Source organism: Chiloscyllium plagiosum, unplaced genomic scaffold (genome assembly GCF_037043375.1).
Source record: "Chiloscyllium plagiosum isolate Xiang-an unplaced genomic scaffold, Cpla_swu_hap1 HiC_scaffold_5, whole genome shotgun sequence".
NCBI lineage: Eukaryota > Metazoa > Chordata > Chondrichthyes > Orectolobiformes > Hemiscylliidae > Chiloscyllium > Chiloscyllium plagiosum.
In genome coordinates, this window is record NW_028270143.1 from 46,789,131 (window position 1) to 46,802,920 (window position 13,790).

A 13,790-nucleotide genomic window follows, 5' to 3' on the forward strand; every position below is an offset into this window, starting at 1 on the left:
TGTCGAACAGTATGATTTAGCAGGATTTTAATGAACGTTTGTAGTTGATATGTTTCATTTAAGATGCAGCATACAATTATAATTTAAAGCCATATTATATTTCTACTTCACTTTTTGTATGTATAAACAAAAGCTTATTAATTAATTTTTGTTTTTATTGTCTTTATCTGGTAATTACCGTAATTTGTTGTGTTTTCTTTCTTTATTTGTTTCGAGATCCATTGGGCTTCTGCTTACAATGCGATAGTTTGGAATGTAGCACGAATTTCAGCCCTTCAAAAGTACTATCTATATAATATTCGACCCCATAAATTTAATCTGATAAAATAGTGTAAACAAAATTCAACTTTTACACCAGTATATATGGTATTTATTGTAGAATTCTAATGTTAAAAGTGTAAACAGCGCTTTTTCTCTTAATTTTCCTTCAGCTGATGAAGAAAAAATCAAAACCTAAAGAAGGAACTGCCGCTTGGAAATGACAGGAATATTTGTGACTTCTTGGCACTGAAGAAGGATCTTTAATTAGTTATTTTAACAGAGGAGAAGCTGGTTTGAAATAGACTTGGTAATAAATGGAAGACAAAGGATGAGCATACATGAGGTGTTCTGCATGTAAATATTTCAAACACCAATTTCTGGAAATAGTATGCAACAATCAATAATAGGTTGAAAATATTATTGTCTAAATCTGATTTTGCATTCTTACCTTGTGAAACTGCGGAGGGTAAACCCTTGCAGCTCCATGGTTTAGCAGCAGTTGATAGCATTTCTCTGGTTGTGCTGCAGGACGCACTCCTGTGACCTTCAGGAGGTACTGTAGAGAGGCACAGCCATTGACATCCATTGACCCAATATGGGCGCCTGATTCTAACAACATTTTCAGGAGCAGATGGTCACAATTCCATGCTGCTTTATGAAGTGGAGATTTGTAATCCCGATCTCGAGCATTCACAGAAGCTCCATAGTCTATAAGCATTCTACAGATCAGATGATGGTCTGTGCTATATTGTTGTTCCTTCATGTTTAAAGCCCAGTAAATTGCTGTAATAAGTGGTGTTTCATTATAGACATTAAGACTATCAACATCTGCTCCATGGTTGACGTAAAGGGCCACGAGTTCAGGTACACCAAAGCGTGCGGCTGTGTGCAGTGGAGTATCTTGATAATCATTGTTAGCCTGTAGATTCAGGTTGGCACCTGTTAAAAGGGAAGGGTGAGACACAGCCACATAGCTCCAGACTAATTCATGAAAATACTCTGACTGGTTCAACAGAAAAAGAAATCAAGTTTGAGCAAATAAATATAATAACTTGAATTAAGACAGGGCTGCTGGAAAAACAGATTGTATCAACCAGCAGTTATAAGGTCAGATGGTGACAGTTCAATGTTTCAGGTAAAATTCTTCAAAAACATGGAAGTGTTAGTCTGTCCCTTTTCTTTTTGGTTGCTACAGATCTGCTACATATTTCCCATGTATTTGTTTCGGTTTCAGATTTCTAATGTTTGCATATTTAAATTCCTTGAGTTCTGTTTTCTGTTGGGAAGGCCATGCTGGCTGGTTAATCCAGAGACAGGAGCAGTGATTTTCCCATTCCATCAGAACTAGCACCTTCCTGAAGAATTTATATTGGTTAAGTGTATCCTGGTGGTTTACGTGTATGCATTTTCCTTTTATATACTCTATTAATTTCTTTTATAATCTGCTATCTTCGCTTAGCTTACTACATTAGACTAGTTTTATTTATTCGGAATCTTTAAACATTTTAAGGAATTCCTCTTTTGACATGCATTTTACATCTGGACTGATCTTTAACTTTCTCAGTTCTGATAGAGAACTGAAACATTTTTTGGGGGGGTTAGTGAATGTCATGTCAGGTTTGGTGCAGTGATGTATTCTCACCGTAAAACGGAGTGAGCTTCCTTATTGAATGTTACCAAACCAACCACCACAACTGTTGTTGCTGCCTAATGATGAATACAATGTCCGATTACTATGCGCTATTCCTGGACCAATTCACCATTTAATGGATATTCTGGAATTAACTAACATTTCTGGCACCACTTTGTAAACTCGTTGCGCACCCAGACAAGTACTGACCATCTGAAGGTGCCCTGCAAGTTCCTGACATTTGCACAGACATTGCAGATAGAGGGACATCAGCACCTCATGCTCTGGGTATGGTCCTGGAGATCCACCGGACAACTTGGTATCCAGGTACACAGGTGGGACTTTGTCTTCCTTCAGGATCAGCTGTGGGGGTTATGACACCATTCCGTGCCAGCCTAGCGCAAGTTTGTCATCCAGTCCCAGCCATCTGGAGGAATGCCCAGTACTGAAAGAAGAAGGTCAACATCCTTTTCAAGTTTTCAGCCTAAGTTTCACCATCTTCTCTCAGGTACTGCACAAACACTCTTTCTCTGCTACTGTACCTACCTTTCAGCTTTCACCAAGACTCATTTCTTGCAATAACTCCCCTACTAGCCTTCACCCAGCTTAATTTGCAACAACACTAACTCTACCTCCCTCTGCACTCACTTGGGAAATCCCTCTACCTGCACCAACAGTAATAGCTGAACCTCCCACTTTCATGTCTCGTAATACTTACCTCAGTCTCAGTTTAAAATCGGAATCCATTAAATTTGTAGGTCAGCACTTTTTTGAACATTTAAACAAATATGAATACTTTATGTAACAGTTAATAATTGTTGAAATATCTATCTAAAATTAAATTTGGAATTTTTGACATCATGTTCTCATTAGTTGATATTTTACTATTAAGTACAGACTTGTAACTTGATGGACCTTGACTTACATAGCACACGCAGTTCACCTTTTTATTTTAATTAGGTTTTAGTCTGATGAATGGTGCCTTGTTTATAAGATACCAAAATCATAATTTCATCTTCCACTTCAAAAATGGTATCTTCTTCTTCCCTTGGATTTTGTTCAGGGTTTTACAGTCATTGTTCTGCAGTGCTTGTAAAAATGTTGCTTTAAGTATTCTGGCTGCTCAGACTTGTGGACTTTCTACTTCCATTTTCATAGATTTTATTGATTCCTACAGTGCAGAAGGAGGCCATTTGGTCCATCTTGGCTGAACTAATCCTCCAAAGAGCATCTCACTCAATTGCCACAACCCTGCCCATTTTATTCTTACTAGGCTAACTCACCAAGCCTACACATCCCTGAAGAGTACAGTATTGGCAAGTCCATTTAATCTGTACATCTTTGCATTATGGGACCAAACCAAAGCACCCTGCAGAAACCCATGCAGGTAAGGGGAGAACATGCAATCAGATAGTCATCCATGATAGGAATCGAACCCTAGTTTCTAGCAATGTGAGGCAGCAGAGCTTGCCACTGTGCCACCATGCCTCTGTGCTGGTGTCTGGTGTCCAACAAACAAGTATTTGGGAGCAAGTGGAGAATTGAACCCATCAAGAACCTGCTCTGGTTTCCATGTTAAGTTTTCCCAATGGCTAGTTTCATAGTGCGTTTAGTCCAACTACAACCAAAGCTGGCTACTCCTCCACAGGCTAACCCACCCTTGGCCAATATCATACACCACCCATGTCACTATTGAAAAGTGAGGTGCTGGAAAAGCACGAGGAGGAAGTGAGGACTGCAGATGCTGGAGATCAGAGCTAAAAATGTGTTGCTGGAAAAGCGCAGCAGATCAGGCAGCATCCAAGGAGCAGGAGAATCGACATTTCGGGCATGAGCCCTTCTTCAGGAATGAGGAAAGTGTGCCAAGCAGGCTAAGATAAAAGGTAGGGAGGAGGGACTTGGGGAAGGGGTGTTGGAAATGCGATAGGTGGAAGGAGGTTAAGGTGAGGGTGATAGGCCGGAGTGGGGGTAGGGGCGGAGAGGTCAGGAAGAAGATTGCAGGTTAGGAAGGTGGGGCTGAGTTCGAGGGTTGGGACTGAGACAAGGTGGGGGGAGGGGAAATGAGGAAACTGGAGAAATCAGAGATCATCCCTTGTGGTTGGAGGGTTCCTAGGTGGAAGATGAGGCGCTCTTCCTCCAGCCGTCGTCTGCTATGGTCTGGCGATGGAGGAGTCCAAGGACCTGCATGTCCTTGGTGGAGTGGGAGGGGGAGTTGAAGTGTTGAGCCACAGGGTGGTTGGGTTGGTTGGTGCGGGTGTCCCAGAGGAGTTCTCTGAAATGTTCCGCAAGTAGGCGGCCTGTCTCCCCAATATAGAGGAGGCCACCTCGGGTGCAGCGGATGCAGTAAATGATGTGTGTGGAGGTGCAGGTGAATTTGTGGCGGATATGGAAGGATCCCTTGGGGCCTTGGAGGGAAGTAAGGGGGGAGGTGTGGGCGCAAGTTTTGCATTTCTTGCTGTTGCAGGGGAAGGTGCCGGGAGTGGAGGTTGGGTTGGTGGGGTGTATGGACCTGATGAGGGAGTCACGGAGGGAGTGGTCTTTTCGGAATGCTGATGGGGAGGGAAGGGAAATATATCCCTGGTGGTGGGGTCCATTTGGAGGTGGTGGAAATGATGACGGATGGAGGTTGGTGGGGTGGTAGGTGAGGACCAGTGGGGTTCTGTCCTGGTGGCGATTGGAGGGTCGGGGCTCAAGGGCGGAGGAGTGGGAAGTGGAGGAGATGCGGTGGAGAGCATCGTAGATTACGTCTGGGGGGAAATTGCGGTCTTTAAAGAAGGAGGCCATCTGGGTTGTACGGTATTGGAACTGGTCCTCATGGGAGCAGATGGGGCGGAGACCAAGGAATTGGGAATATGAGATGGCATTTTTACAGGGAGCAGGATGGGAAGAGGTGTAGTCTAGGTAGCTGTGGGAGTCAGTCGGTTTATAGTAAATGTCCGTGTTGATTCGATCGCCCGAGATAGAAATGGAAAGGTCTAGGAAGGGGAGGGAGGAGTCTGAGACGGTCCAGGTAAATTTGAGGTCGGGGTGGAAGGTGTTGGTTGAAGCTATATTGGCACCATCCCCCACCTTTTCCTCTGCTACATCGATGACTGTATCGGCGCTGCCTCGTGCTCCCACAAGGAGGTTGAACAGTTCATCCACTGTGAGGAAGGGGGCTGAGAGATAAATAGAAGGGTGGGGGTGAGGCTGGGGGTAAGCTAGCTGGGAAGGCAATAGGAGGATGCAGGGGGGTAATTGTGATAGGTCGGTAGGGAGGGTGGAGCAGATAGGTGAGAAGGAAGATGGACAGGTAGAACAGGTCAAGAGAGAAGTGCCAAATTGGAGGATTGGATCTGGGATGAGGTGGGAGGAGGGGAGGTTTGTAAACAAGTGAAGGCGATGTTTATCCTGTGTGGTTAGAGGGTCCCAACCTGGAAGATGAGGCGTTCTTCCTCTAGTCGTCCGGTGCTTGGATTTGGTGGTTGAGGAGGCCCAGGACTTGCATGTCTTTGGTGGAGTGGAAGTGGCCAGCCACAGGGTGGTGGGATAGTTTGGTGTGTGTTTCCCAGAAATGTTCCCTGACACACTCCACGAGTTAGAGTCCTGCCTCTCTGATGTAGGGGAGACCACATCAAGAGCAACAGGCACAGTAGATGAGGTGGATGGATGTGCAGGAACATCTCTGCCTGATGTGAAAAGGTCCTTTAGGGTCGTGGACAGAGGTGAGGGGGGAGGTGTGGGTGCAGGTTTTACAACTCTTGTGGTGACAAGGGAAAGTGCTGGGTGTGGAGGTTGAGTTGGCATGGTGCGTGGACCTATCTAGGAAGTCACGGAGAGAATGGGCTCTGCAGAATGCAGATAGTGGTGGGGAGGAAATATTTATCTCTGGTGGTGGCGCCTGATTGTGTAATTGGCAGAAATGGCAGAGGATTATGCACTGTATCTGGAGATTAGTGGGTTGGAAGTTAAGTTCTGTCCTTATTGAGGTTGGAGGGGTGGGATTCATGGGCAGATGTGCAGGAAGTGGAGGCGATGTGCTGGAGGCCATTGTTTATCACAAGGGAGGGGAAATTGCAGTCCTGGAAATAGGAGGACATCTGAAGTGGAATTCCTCTTCCTCAGAGCAGATACGGTGGAGTTGGATGAATTGCGAGTAAGGGATAGCGTTTTTAAGAGGGTGGGTGGGGTGGGAGGAGGTGCAGGTAGCTGTGGGAGTCAGTGGGTTTGAAATAGATACCCGTGTTGAGTTGGTCACCAGAGATGGAGATAGAGAGGTCCAGGAAGGGGTGCACGTGTCCGAGATGGTCCACGTGACTTAAGGTCAGGATGGAAGGTGTTAGTGAAGTTGAGGAACTGTTCACCTCCTCGTGGGAACACAAGACAGTGCCGATACAGTCAACGATGTAGCAGACAAAGCGGTGGGGGATGGTGCCAGTGTAACTGCGGATGATGGACTGTTCCACCTATCCTATGACGAGGCAGGCGTAGCTGTGGCCCACATGGGTGCCCATGGCTCCCCATTTTTACCTACCCATATTAGTAAGGATGGGAAGTCGGCATGCTTAATGGGTCCTAAAGAGAAATTGAAAATGCATTCTAAAGGAGACAATAACATTCAAAAGTTGTGCATTATTTTCTTGTTCCTGGAAGTATATTTGCTTAATATTTTAATATTAGAAAGAAACCTGGAAACATTTTAACAAAAAAGCTATCACAGCTCACCATTCCAGATCAGTAGTTTTGCACAGGAAACTGACTCCTTCGTTCTGCATAAATGTAATGGTGTATATCCACTCAGTGAAAAAGAATTTACTTTAGCTCCATGATGTAACAATTTGCTAACGCAGTCCCTGTTTCTCACATCAATGGCAACATGTAAAGGTGCTTTCCCGTTTGGTTGATAATTTACACTAGCTTGATGATTTAGTAGCACTGCCATACTCTCCAGGTTACCAAGCATCACTGCTAAGTGTAGGCCTGTTGTCCAGGATGACCCCAGTTTGTAACTTGGCAGCCAGTAACCTGGATAATAAGAAAGGACATTGTGTTATTGCATTGATTCCAGACCAGAGAAGCAATTTACTTTTTAAGATAGTTACATGACACCATGACATGTACCTATCTTAAAAAGTAAGTTGCTTAAAGATGCCTGCCACATCTACAGTCAGGCTCTTAGTGAAATACAATCATTTTGGTTCCTCAGTAAGTCTGTTACGGATGTGTATTGTATCTTCAAGCACAGAACTCAGATTATTGTAAAATCTGCAAAATTATAGCAAGGTCATAAGTTTGTGTTGTTGATAAACTATAAAACATCTATCTCAACAAAAATCCGGTTTAATGTGGAACTGGTGAACTGTTGAATGCAGTGAGTTTTGTCAAGACTTCTCATGTCTATGGGTACTAATGTTTGGAACTCTCTGAGACACTTGCCCTGTCAATCTGAGTCAATAACAAATCGTTGCCAGTTTTCTGAGAATGGATAGCTAAATTTTTTTGCAAAGACTTCAGATGATGTGATGACATTGACGCTTTCCATTAGATTGACTGTGTGAAATGTGTTCACTATTCTTTGTCTCCTGGTTTACATCACCAGATTATAGTTCGGTGAATGCTTCATGTAGCTGCCTCTGGAAGAATATCATATTGTCTTTAGTGTAGTTTTAAGGTTCTCCTTGTGTGAGGTAAGTTTAGGTCAGTGTATGGCTCTTTGTAGCTACATTCGGCTTCACCCTTGTGCACTGCCTCTGCCAAAGGGCTTTTCTGCCATATGCCTTGCAAAATTGGTTGAAAACGGAACATTTCCTTGGTACGTGATGAAGGTCACCCTTTCTGACACATCTTTTATATTTGGGTATTCTATTGATTATGTTAACAATTGTGTTTGTACTTAGAACATGTAAGCTGTGTTAACCTGTAAGGATCCTTCTGTACTAACATCCATTCTCTTATAGCTTGTTGATGTTAAAGCTTTTCAGTTTGTCGAATAAATGTTTCTGGAAAGCTTCCATAGGATTGGATATGAGCATTAATTCAACAATTCTATTCACTAGCTCACCATCTGAAAGACCACATAATGAGCTGTTTTCTCTGCGTCTGCTCACAAAATATTCCATGAGTTCTACAACTTCTGCCTAAACCGAATTAATTATGGCTGATGAACATGGAAGTATATTTTGAATCTGAATTGATCTTCTAATTTGGTCCATAACCTTTTGGGGATCTTTTTTGGCTTTTTGCTGTTAATTTTGATGAGTTAAGTCTGTGTTAATCTTCATTTCAATTGATAAGCAAATCTTAATGGGTTGTTTTTCTGCATTGAGATATATCTGAATCTAGAAACCATTGCTCTGAATACTGTTTAAATACTTTATATTTTGTTAGGAGGTCTAATGTAGAGAATTTTATGGACATTCTGAGAATATGCCTTTGAGCCTCCCTTGCTTGCTAATGACCCTGCACACACCATGATCATCTGCTTTCCTCATGTGACTTAAACTGCTTTTCAATAGGAATTTTCCAAACCACAGCAGATGAACTACCAGGCAGAGCATTATATATGCACAACACATGGAATCTTTAGAGACAAACTCTATTAAAGGCAACATTCACATACAGAAATAGCACATTTTATTTTAGTCATTCACAGGAAGTTTACATCATTGGCTAGGCTAGCGTTCATTACCCATCATTAATTGTCCAGAGTGAACCACGTTGCTATGGGCTTGGAGTCACATGTAGGCCCGACCAGGTAAGGATGGCAATTGCCTTCCCTAAAGGACATTAGTGAACCAGATAAGTTTTTCCTGACAATTAACAATGGTTCTGTGGTCATCATTAGACTTTTGACTCTTTAGGCCTCATTAGACTTTTGACATCATTAGACTCTGCCGTGGTGGGATTAGAACTCAGGTCCCCAGAACAGTATCTGAGTGTCCAGACTACTAGATTAGCAATAATATCGCTAGGCCATTGCCTCCCCTATATGTATATGTATCTGTGGATGGATGGGAGGAGGGATATTAAATAAGTACAGGATGGGTACAAGTTCTAAGTTGAAGGAGGCCCTTCACTTTTGAAGCAAATTATGACTTGAAATTTCAGGATCCATTTATAGTTCAGGCCTGTCGCCTCCTGAGACAATGCAAGTTTCATAAAAATATCCATTGACACAATAAATGTCCCACTCTGCTGCTCATCATTTGATTATGTGGAAACCTTCATCATGCCAAGTTACCTTATAATTCCCGTGTGAAGTGGCTATAATACACTGGTGTGGCTTCAGCATGTGCAGCATTGCCATAAATGGTAGCTATTCAAAGAGGTGTTAAGTTGTATGAATAGTTGGATGGGATAGCAGGAAAAGAACTACGGGAAAATATTTAGAATTACGCAAGCTTTTGTGCAATGACCTATATATTCCCATTAGATAACACCTGTCAGGCATCTGAGAACATTCCTTTTGAGACAATACCAAAGAAATTAGTCCACTCCTCTTTGCCTTCATCTAATTTCTAGAAGAACGACTATTCATATGGAGATAACATTTTTTCCCTTCTCTCCGCACATTTGTCAGAGGTAGTATAATTTCAGAGATAGTATGGCTTCAGCCTCCTCCACTTGGTGTGCAGATAAGAATTTGGGCCTTTACATTCCTGTCAATTATGCAAGGATTCCCTCAGGCAGCTTAGTGTGCAGGCAGTATCTGATCAGTTAATGTAAGCAAATTCTTATTTTTTTCCAAAAAGCGTTTGCACTGAAAAAAAATCTTCCACAACTACAGGTTGTCCCGAAGTACCTTCCAGCCAATGTACCAAGTGTAACCACAGTGTTAATGTAAAAAGTATTTTAGATAGAAACAGCCACACAGGAAATACTTTACATCATGTTGATACACTGCTACCATATGTACTGGATCTCAAAGAAATTCTTCCCTAATGCAAGAACTACTAAGCGCTTCTTCAAAAGTACCTTATGAATGGACATTAGTAATGTAGTGATTGGAGCCAGGTCGATCTTATTGACTATGAAATCCGTGATTGGGTTTACTAACCTGGACCAATCAGGGAGCCCTGGCTGACAGATTCCAACAGGAGATTAGCCAGAAGGCAGGTAGCCATCCTCAGCGCTGTCACCCCGGGCAGGTACCAGGGTGGGCTGCCCCAGAGGTGGTTGGAAGGTGCTGAGAATGGTTAGTGAAGCCGGATGGTGGGTAGGCCGTCCTGACCGCTGTCACCCCAGGCGGGTACCGGGGCGGGCTGTCCTAGAGGTGGTCGAAAAGTGTGTCAGGGCGGACCGAGAACTGGAAGGGGCATGGGGTGGACCGAGAACCGGAAGGTGGGTAGGGGCGGGCTGCCTTAGAGTGGTCGGAAGGTGGGAGGGGCGGGGGCTTGCTGAGTCTGTATTGTCTGCACTTCTGTATGTAACAGTACTGTCTAATGTACAACTGTCATTGCTGTTGTCTCTTTGTATCTTTGTGAAACTGAGATTTGAGGTTTGTCCTCATATCCCTGTAAACTGTTTGAATGGTAGGGTTTGGGGCCTGGCTTTGCTGCTCCTCTCCCTTGTAAAATTGCTGTAAATGTAACTGTTTGTTGTAAACTGTTTTTGTAATTTGTTTAATAAAATAAATAAACAGGAGATTTAGAGTCTCCTCAATTTAGGGAATTGACTCTATGCTATTAAAAAAAATAAACAGGAGATTCAGGATCATCTCACTTCAGGGACTGACTCTGAGCTGGCTGGACTTAGCCAGTGTATTGTCCACTTGCAAATAAAGGATGACATGATGATGGGATACCAGCCTCTATGTAGTTATTTTATGTCCTCAAGAACTTTAAATGGCAGATTTGTTTGGTGAACTCAAGTCTACCCATTAATAACTTTGTTAATCATTATTTAAATGATTGTAGGAAACGTAATTGCTGTTTATACAATAACTTTGTAAAATCTGAGTTCTGTAGATTTACTATCAGCATAATTTTATGATAAATTGGGAAGTTGTGACAGACAACACAGTCATAGACAAAATCATTTGTTTCTATCAGTTTAAAATCAGAATCCATTAGATATGTAGGTCAGCACTTTTTTTTGAATGGTTAAACAAATGTGATCATTTTATGAAAATTTAATGTAACAGTTAATAATTGTTGAAATATCTATCTAAAATTAAATTTGCCATTTTTGACATCAAGTTCTCATTAATTTATATGTTATGATTGAAATACAGTTTGTAACTTGATGGACCTTGACCTACATAGAACACGCAGCTCGTTTACCTTTAGATTTTAGTTAGGTTTTAGTCTGATGAATTGTACCTTGTTTATAAGATGCCAAAATCATGGTTTCATCTTCCACTTCAAAAATGGTATCAACATCTATCTTCTTCTTCCCTAGGATTTCGTTCAGGGATTTACAGTCATTATTCTGCAGTGCTTGTAAAAATGTTGCTTTAAGTATTCTGGCCGCACGAGTTCGTGGACTTTCTACTTCCATTATCAATCGCAGCACCAATTACCACACTCATAGTAATCCTAATGAGAAAGTGAGCTTCAGATACACTGACAACACAAACACTATCAGAAATTTGCACTACAGACGTAATTTTATATGTCAGTCATGTGGAGCTTACTATTTATAGTTATGGCTTCCGTGAAGGTTAACAGAGTTCATTAGCTTTCTCAAATGTTCTGACCTTGTCCTCACCTGATCTTAAAAGTACATGTAAACAAAAACTGAGACACATAGACTTCCAGCAGGGACTGCTGGACCATAATTGGAAGTGGCAACTCTGATGCTTTCTGCCTCCCAAAGCAAGTGCCACAATGGAACTGATGAGGCCATAAAACGTACAAGCAGATGTAGGTCACTCGGCCCATCAGGTCTGCCCCATCATTCAAAGAGATCATGGCTGATCTGTTAGCCTTCAGTTCCACCTTCCTGCCTTATTCCCATAACCTTGATTCTCTTCCTGACTATAGAGTCATTACAGACAGAAACAGGCCCTTCAGCCCAACTCGTCCATGCTGAACCAGATTTCCTAAACCGAACTAGTCCCATTATCTGCACTTGGCCCATATCACTCAAAACTTTTCTTCTCTATGTGCTGTCCAAATGTCTTTTAAATGTTGTAATTGTACTCGTCTCTACCACTTTGTCTGGCAGCTCATTCCATACACGCACTACCATCTGTGTGAAAAGGTCATCGCACAGGTTCTATTCACCTTATCTATGCCCCTCATGATTTTATAAACCTCTATAAGGTCATTCTCAACATCCTATGCTCCAGGGAAAAACATCCCAGCCTACTCAGCCTCTCCTTATAACTCAAACCCTCTTATCTCGGTAACATCTTTGTAAATCTTTTTTGCACCCTTTCCAGTTTAATAACATCCTTCCTATAGCAAGATGACCAGAATTGTATACTGTACTCTCAATGTGGCCTTCCCAATGTCTTATATAGCTGTAACATGACATCCTAACTCCTGTCCCCAATGTTCTGACTGCTGAAGGCAAGCATTCCAAATACTTTGTTACCTGTGACACCATTTTCAAGGAACTATGTACCTGCACTCCTAGATTTCTCTGTTCAAAAGCACTCCCTAGGGCTTTACCATTCATTTTGTAAGTCCTGCCTTGTCTATCCAAAACGTAACACCTCAAATTAAACTCCATCTGCCATTCTTCAGCCTACTGGTCCAGTTGATCAAGATCCCATTGTACTCTTAGATAGCCTTCTTCACTGTGCATCATGTCACCAATTTTGGTGTCATCCACAAACTTACCAATCATGTGTCCGATATTCTCATTCAAATCCTTTTTTTGTGACAAACAACAGTGGACTCAGTACCAACCCCTGCAGCACAATGCTGGTCATAGGCCTCCAGTCTGAATATAATCTTCAAATTTGCTGCTTTATGTTGGTAAAATGCATAACCTAGTTAGATAAACAATATTGCATCACAAAATCATACAGTCAGCAAGAATTTCCAAAATGCAGGCACTTGCTTAAAATCTGTGTAATATACTATTCACCTGCAAAGCTCATGAGATAAGCAAGATTTTGCACAACAAAATCAACATTTCTAGCAATCTGTCAAAAATGCTGGCATGTTCTTAGAATTCACTTTATATGACTAAAATGCATATCTTCGTGAGATAAGAATATTTGCACATTAAAATTAACCTTCCTTGCAATCCCCTCCAAAGTGCTAGCATATTCTTAAAATCAGAAGTGTTTTTAACTGAAAAGCGAGATAAGCAGGTTTACACAACAAAGTCAACCTGTCTCGCAACCTCTTCAAAATGTTGGCATGGTTTTAAAGTCTGTTACTAAACGCATAACTCATAGTAGCAACTTTGTGGAAGAAAATCAAATCTTCAAGTAAAAATCTCTAAAAACCCGATTTTAAAAAAAAATTGACTGTTAAACTAAAACATACAACTCAGTGAGATAAGCATGATTGTGCAGCAAAATCAACATTAGAAATCTGTCTATCTCAGCCATTAAGATATTGAAAGGCCCAGCCTCGACAGCCCTCTGTGGTAAAGAATTCTACAGATTCACTGAGAAGAAAAAGCTCCTTCTTATCCCTGTCTTAAATGGATATCCTGTTACTCTAAAATTGTCCTAGGTTCTCACACAAGAGGAAACAATTTCTCTGCGTTTAACCCTTTGCCATTGGAACCTCTTTCTAACACTTCCAGTTAGTGGGACCACCTGGCAATGGTTGATCCCAGTGACTGGAGCAGATCTCTCCCCAGGTTGGGAGCAGTTGGGATTGGTATCATGCTAGTTATATTTAGGTCCGTGAATTATTGTTCTCCTGCTTAGAATTGGAAGGAACAAAGGAGACATTCAGCTTTAAACTTTTATTGGTAAAAGAATCTCAAAATATGAATATAAGTGATGATGCAC

General features: G+C 41.9%; 1 protein-coding gene across 5 annotated transcripts in view; it reads right to left on the reverse strand.

The window, feature by feature from the left end:
- Window positions 1-11,423, reverse strand: part of asb4 (ankyrin repeat and SOCS box containing 4) — a 139,909-nt gene extending 128,486 nt beyond the window's left edge. For 4 of the 5 annotated variants that reach the window (XM_087987138.1, XM_087987137.1, XM_043689912.2 and 1 more), the window contains exons 1-3: window positions 11,191-11,423; window positions 6,596-6,895; window positions 710-1,200 (exon numbers count right to left, since the gene is read on the reverse strand). In XM_087987138.1, coding sequence (XP_087843264.1) covers window positions 710-1,200; window positions 6,596-6,895; window positions 11,191-11,368 — 969 coding nt within the window. In that variant the 5' untranslated portion in view covers window positions 11,369-11,423. The remainder of the gene's footprint in view (window positions 1-709; window positions 1,201-6,595; window positions 6,896-11,190) is intronic. The other variant, XM_087987139.1, reaches the window with a different exon arrangement.
- Window positions 11,424-13,790: the final 2,367 nt, after the last annotated feature.